Raw genomic sequence first — 7,141 nt, forward strand, 5'->3', positions numbered from 1 at the left:
GTCTCCACTACTCTCACACATACTTTCACTTTGGTGGTACTCACATTACTTTTGCCACAATAAATTATTTATCCACTCACATTATTATATTATACGTAGAGCTGTCAATTCGAGTAAACAGGTCGGGTTTGGGTCGGGTAAGTGTGGGTCGATCAACTCAGGTCGGGTCAATTCGGGTCAATATTGCAACTTATGCGAGTTAGGTTCAGGTTAGGTCATGCTTGAGTCGGGTCACGTCGGGTCATACATCTTATCGGGTTTAGGTCGGGTTAATAACAATTCGGGTTATATTCAGGTTGGTTGAATAATAAGTGGGTTTAATTCAGGTTTTCACGGGTTATAACGGGTTAGGGTCATTCTCGAGTTTGAGTCAGGTTCGATTCAAGTCAATAATTTGCTGGTTAAAATCAGTTCAGGTCATTTCGGGCTTGAGTCGGGTTTGGTTCAAGTCAATAATTTGCGGGTTATAATCAGGCCGGTTCATTTCCAAGTCGGGTCATTCTTGGATGGGTTTAAGTCAGGTTCAGTTCAAGTCAATAATTTGCGGGTTACAATCAGGTCGGGTTTTAGCTTTACGAAGCTACGACTTTACATCTACATGTAGTTACTATCTAGTGCCTTAGTGGAAGATTATTTTCCTAAATAAAAGTAGTATTCTAGGACTAAAAAGTTACGAGCAGTAGTAGTTAGTCAATTTTAGTGGAGTATTATGTGGGCCATGTTCACCCACTTAGCATAATCATTTCCTATTTTGTTGTTAGAGTTTGTTATTGTAAAGCCTATTTAATGGCTAGTTTTTTAATTGAAAATTATTGAAGTATGGTAGAATACTTTCTCTGAAAATTCAATTGAGTAAATTGCTTAATTTACAACAATCTTGGTATCAGAGCAATTAGAGAAAGAAGACACGTGCAACTCTTTTTTCTCTAAGCCAGGTTGAATCCTCAAAAAAAAAAAAAACAATTAAAAAAATTGAAGGAAAGAGTAAAGTAAGAGAGAGAGAGAGTGCCTTCATCAGAAAATACGAGTGAAACACAGTGAGGCAAACTGAGTGAATTCATGGCAGCAAATAGAGTAAATCCTTCCTCTCAACCCCTTATTCCAATTTTTAAGGGGGGAAAATATCATCTTTGGAGTTTGAAGATGCAAACTCTATTTAAATCCCAAGAATTATGGGATATGGTGGCAATTGGGTATACTGAGCCGACTGAAGCACCGGCGGAGCCCGACCAACAGTTGCGAGAGAACCGAAAGAAGGATGCAAAGGCATTGCTATTCATCCAGGGTGCACTGGATGATTCAATTTTCCCGAGTATTTCAGTCACTAGTTCTTCTAAAGAGGCGTGGGAAATTATGAAAAAGGAGTATCATGGTGATAGTAAGGTAATTTCTGTTAAATTGCAAACCTTACGAGGGAATTTTGAGGAATTAAGTATGAAACCTAAAGAACCTGTGCAAGACTATTTGTCTAGGGTGTCTTCAATTGTTAATCAAATGAAGTCATATGGTGAAAATATTAGTGATCAAACTGTTGTTAGTAAAGTTTTGAGGAGTCTAATAAGAGATTTTATTCACATTGTTGCTGCAATTGAGGAATCAAAAACCATGTCATCCTATACATTTGATAAGCTAATGGGTTCATTATTAGCACATGAAGATAGGCTGGCAAGAACTGATGAAAAAAGGGAAGAGAAGGCCTTCCAAGTGAAAGGGGAGTCCTCCAACAAAGGGAAGTCAGACTACACAGGGGGTCGCGGCAATGGAAGAGGTGGTTTTCGTGGCCGAGGCCGTGGTGGTCGTGGAAAAGCACGAGGTCAATTTGCTGGAGAATGTCGATATTGCAAGAAGTATGGGCATAAGGAGGCTGAATGTTGGTCTAAGCAACGAACTGAGCAAAAGCATGTCAACTTCACGGAGAAGGTCGAAGAAGAAAGTAAGTTGTTTATGGCACATTACTCTATTGGTGATGTTTCCAGTGATGTCTAGTTTATAGATTCTGGGTGCCACTACTAAAATTTGGCGAAATTGCGACCATTTATTTACGACCGCCATAAAAACAGTCGTAAAAGTTGCAATTTGCGACCGTTTTTCAAACGGTCGCAAGAATATTTAAACAATTTTTTTTAAAAAAATAGATGTGTAAAATAATTGTAAAAGAAAAAAATCTATTACGACCGTTTAAAGCGGTCGCAAATTTCACAAATTGCGACCGTTTTATAAACGGTCGTAAATATCAAAAATTGCGACCGTTTAAAAACGGTCAAAAAAGCGGTCGCAAAAGGGGTTAATATTTTTTTTAAAAAAATAGGATATAAAAGGATACCCCATTCACCCAAACCCTAACCCTCTCTTCACTCACGCCGTTCTTCTATTCTTTCTTTCATTCTCTTCTCTTTCCTTTTTCCTTTTCTCACGCTCCTCCATCTCTCTTGTCATTTCTTAGCTTTCTCTTTCCTTTCTTCTTCTTACGTCTCTATGCCTCCATTAACCAACACTCACACCACTATTTCCTCCATTTTCGGTCTCTTTTTCTACTTCAGTTTTTCTTTTTCTTCGAATTTTCGTCAACAAAGTATTTCGGGTGTTTGGATTTTCGTTAACAAATGAACAATTATGGTGTTTATGGTCAAATTGGACCATAAAAATTCCAGATCTGGAGTTTTTATGGTCCAATTTGACCATATAAACCCGAAAAGGAAGAAATATGAGGAAAGGTTTGTGGTTTACTTCGATTTTTATTCGATTTTCCAGGTTTATTTTTATACAAATTTTGTTTGATTTTATTTTCGATTTTTGTTTTGAATTTTTGTTTGAATTTTGTTGATTTTGGGTTTATTTTTTAGTTTCGTTGATATTGTTTGATTTTGCGAACTTTGTTCATATTTGGTTCGAATTTTGTTAACTTTGTGATTGATTTCGAATTTTCCTTGATTTTGTTAATTATTTCGGTTATTTTGTTCATATTTTTGTTGATTTTATTCGTGTTTTGTTGATTTAATTTGTTCATATCTTCGTTAATTTTGTTCGTGTTTTGTTGATTTGTTCATATTTTCATTGATTTTTTTTCGTGTTTTGTTGATTTTGTTCATATTTTCGTTAATTCTGTTCCTGTTTATTGATTTTGTTCATATTTTCGTTAAGTATAGTTTGATTTTCGTTAAATTTTGATAATTTTGTGGGGGTTTTTTAGGGTATTTTTTTTTATAAAATCAAATGTTTTGGGTTGGCGGCGATGCTTGGTAAAGGTTGTTTAGGCAGGGTGGTGGTGGTGGGTTGGCTGGAAAGTGGCGGTGGGGCTGGCTTCGAAATACAGTCAGTGAGTGTTTTTTAGTTATTTTTTTAATTAATCTAAAGAATTTGCGACCGCCAGAAGCAGTCGCTATTTTCTAGAATTGCGACCGCCTAAACAAACGGTCGTACTACATTAATTTGCGACCGCCACAACCAGTCGCTATTTTCCAGAATTGCGACCGCCTGAACGGTCGTAATTATATTAATTTGCGACTGTTCCTCACACGGTCGTTAAAAATACTGAAAACGGTCGCAATTAAAAATGCGACCGTCAACCGGTCGTAATTTTTTCGTTTTGCGACCAAAGGAATAACGACCACCACATTACGACCGTTGACGGTCGCAATCACTTTTAGCGACCGTTTTTGCTATTTTCCTAGGACTAAGTTGTTAGTAGTTACTATCTAATGCCTTAGTGGAAGATTATTTTCCTAAATAAAAGTAGTATCCTAGGACTAAGAAGTTACGAGCAGTAGTAGTTAGTCAATTTTAGTGGAGTATTATGTGGGTCATGTTCACCCACTTAGCATTAACATTTCCTATTTTATTGTTAGAGTTTGTTATTGTAAAGCCTATTTAATGGCTAGTTTTTTAATTGAAAATTATTGAAGTATGGCAGAATACTTTCTCTGAAAATTCAATTGAGTAAATTGCTTAATTTACAACACACAGTACTATTGAATTTTTTTTTTTTTTTTTTTTTTTTTTTTTTTTTTTTTTTTTTTTTTTTTTGTTTTTTGGGACAACAGCAGAATGCATATTGACTAACAAATGCATAGTCATTCCATCGTTTAGTTTTTTGACTAATTTTCCTTTATAATTTCTCCTTTTATTTTTATCTCATTCTAATTTTTAAACATATAAAATCACACCTTTACTCTCACAATTATTGAATTACTCACCGTAGAGAAGCGCGGAAGCTGATAGTGGTAGCTTAACATCCCATCTTCAACAACTAAGTGATTTTGATAAGGTAAGCCTTTCGTCATTATAATTTTTTTTTAAAATTTTTTTAATAGCACGGCACAGTGCTATTGAAGAATTGACTAACAAATACTCCATCTTTCCCTTATTTTTTGACTCAATTTCCTTTATAATCTGTCCTTTTATTTTTGCTCCATTCTATATTTGAACATATAAGACCACACATTTACTCTCATAATAACTATCTTATTAATCCTACTACGGAGTACTTTTCCCTCTCATCATTTTTTCTAATTAAAAATTAATAAAGTAACACTATCCTTATAAAGCAAAAAACAAGGGACAGAGGGAATAGTTCATATACAAATCACTATTGTATGTATTCTAGGTCCGCAATATGCCAATATTTGTACCATGTACGTATGCTTTAATCACTTGTCATAGTAGTCAATGCAAGTTGGATTGAGGTTGCATATTTTCACTCCCCTTTTCCACTGACTTTAATATAATGAACGAATAATAAATACGGAGTAATTGTATTTTGTAGTTTATTCTTGTCCTATTAATTATCATTGTAGATAATTTTGATTTAGGCTTTTATTTTTTCTATTTCGTGATGTTTCAATTTGGATGAAGCATTGGATCGTAAGGAATGGAGGAGGAAGATTTATGTCGATAACTACACGGAATAATTAAAATTTGATTCATGTTAGCCGACTCCACTTATGGGATTAAGGCTTTGATTGATTGAATGTTTAAATCTGAAAGTGCATGGTATAATATAAGGAAAATTTTGTCTAAAACTACCCTAAACATAGGGTCATTTGTGAACAAGTACCCAAAAGTTACAAAACGTTTGGGTAGCACTACCCATAAACGTTTTTCGTCCAATTAAGACATTATTGGTCCCACTTTTTCACTTTTCCCACTTCATTAACTCCCCTAATTACCTTCTCTTTCCCCCCTAATTAACTTTCCCTCCATTCTCACTCAAAAAATCCAAGAGAACATACTCAATCAATTGAACACAAATTCTCAATTATTCAAGTAATGTTTCACACTTTCCTTTTAATTCATTGTTTATTGTATTTGTTTATAAGTTTTTATTAACGCAATTAACATAATTAGGTGTAAATTAGTGATTCGGATTAGGGTTTATGGGTTCAAATAAATTTGGGGTTTTTGATTTCTAGGGTTTAGGGGTTCAATTGAGTTCTAGGTTTCGCTTATTTTGACTTTGAGATTGAATTCAATTGCATTTTAATTAATAATTAGCCATTGTAATTGGTAGGATGTCTAATTGGCTATTGTAATTGGTAGGATGTCTAAATTTAGGGGTTTTAATTTCTAGGGTTTAGGGGAAGTTAAGTAGGGAGGAGAGAGAAGGTAATTAAGGGAGTTAATTAAGTGGAAAAAGTGAAAAAGTGGGCCCCATTAACCTTTTTTTGGACAGAAAACGTTAATGGGCAGTGCTACCCAAACTTTTCTTAACTTTTGGGCAGTTCCTAACAAATAAAAAAAAAACGGGCAGTTGTTCACAAATGGTCCTATCTTTAGGGTAGTTTTAGACAAAATTTCCTATAATATAAAGACTAACTAGTGCGATAATGCAGATGATGAATGAGAAAAAGAAAAGGACACTTGAGGAATATGGAGTCGTGAGCGGGGTAAAAGTCCAGTTTCTTAAAGAAAAACTTAACAAGTTTGGAATGAATTTTCTGTCATCAAGAGATTCCATGGGAAGAAATGTGCTTCACAATTTGATGAAGTTAGAAAGGGGAAGAACAATAGTACATGACGAATATCTTGATTTCGTCAAACAGGTTGTTGATAGCTACCTGACACTCGTTTGTCAATTGGACTTTAAGATGGACACTCCGCTTCATATCCTACTGAAAAATTCTCATGATATCAAGATTCATCGCTGCACTTCCCAACAATCACAACACGATGATCATGGTTATGATTACAATACGTTGGGCGCTTCAACCCTTCCGTTTGAGCTAGTAGAGCTATGTTGCAACTACTTTCTTGTAGCTAAAGATGATGTTAATAAGGTCGATGCAGGAGAAGGAAATACACCCCTTCATGAAGCACTCAAAGCAAATCATATTTTACCATTATTTTCAATGGCCATAATAGCAAATTTCAAACATATTACAAGATTGACTAACAATCGTAAAGAGACACCTCTCCATCTTCTAGCTGGAAGCCTTTTGGGTACGTACCTATTTCGAACTTTTTCCATCTTGCTACTTAATAGGATTTGGTTATGCATATAAGTGTATAACACTCACGGATCATGTGAATTATATAGTCTTTTTCCCTATATTATGTTAATGATTTTTGTGGATGACTCAAAATAATCACCTTTGGTTTATATAGCCGACCCAAGCTATAGGATTACGGCTTTAATTGTTAAATATGTTATTTATTTTACATGCCTATTCGAACATGATGGATTCAGTGGATTGGTCGCAAGATATAATAGAAGCAATAATAGAAGAAAACAAAGAGGCGGCGACATGGCAAGACAAGGATGGTCTTACCCCGATCATGAGGGCGGTTCAAGCTGGTCACATAAATACAGTTAAGATGTTGGATAAGCGTAACGAAGAAGGGTCCAAAAAGGCTGACAATAATGGCCATACACTCTGGCACATGCTAGTGATGAATCAACCATCATCCAAGATGCGGAAACTTTTTGAAGATGATATTGAAACAAAACCGCATTTGATAGAGTTGTTGAAAGTGGGTGACAATAAGGGTAAAACACCACTGCATTTGGCGCTTGAATCTCGACACTTTACCCATGCACGTCTTTTTCTGCAGTGTTCACCATGCGATGATGATTACTGGTTACCCAAGAAAACATTAGATCGGATAATCAAACTTCTAGAAATAAAAGACGGAGATGGTGTCACTC

General features: G+C 35.2%; 1 protein-coding gene across 1 annotated transcript; it reads left to right on the plus strand.

The window, feature by feature from the left end:
- The first annotated feature begins 1,059 nt into the window (after positions 1–1,059).
- LOC145570793 (uncharacterized) lies at positions 1,060–1,986 on the plus strand. Its single transcript, XM_081629932.1, has one exon. It carries the CDS (start codon positions 1,060–1,062, stop codon positions 1,984–1,986), a length of 927 nt encoding a protein of 308 aa, XP_081486058.1.
- Positions 1,987–7,141: the final 5,155 nt, after the last annotated feature.

Source organism: Chenopodium album, chromosome 12 (genome assembly GCF_948465745.1).
Source record: "Chenopodium album chromosome 12, dcCheAlbu1.1, whole genome shotgun sequence".
NCBI lineage: Eukaryota > Viridiplantae > Streptophyta > Magnoliopsida > Caryophyllales > Amaranthaceae > Chenopodium > Chenopodium album.

What these genes read in the sequence shown, in the direction of transcription:
- LOC145570793 (XM_081629932.1), top strand. Translation starts at nt 1,060, where the DNA reads ATGGCAGCAAATAGAGTAAATCCTTCCTCTCAACCCCTTATTCCAATT.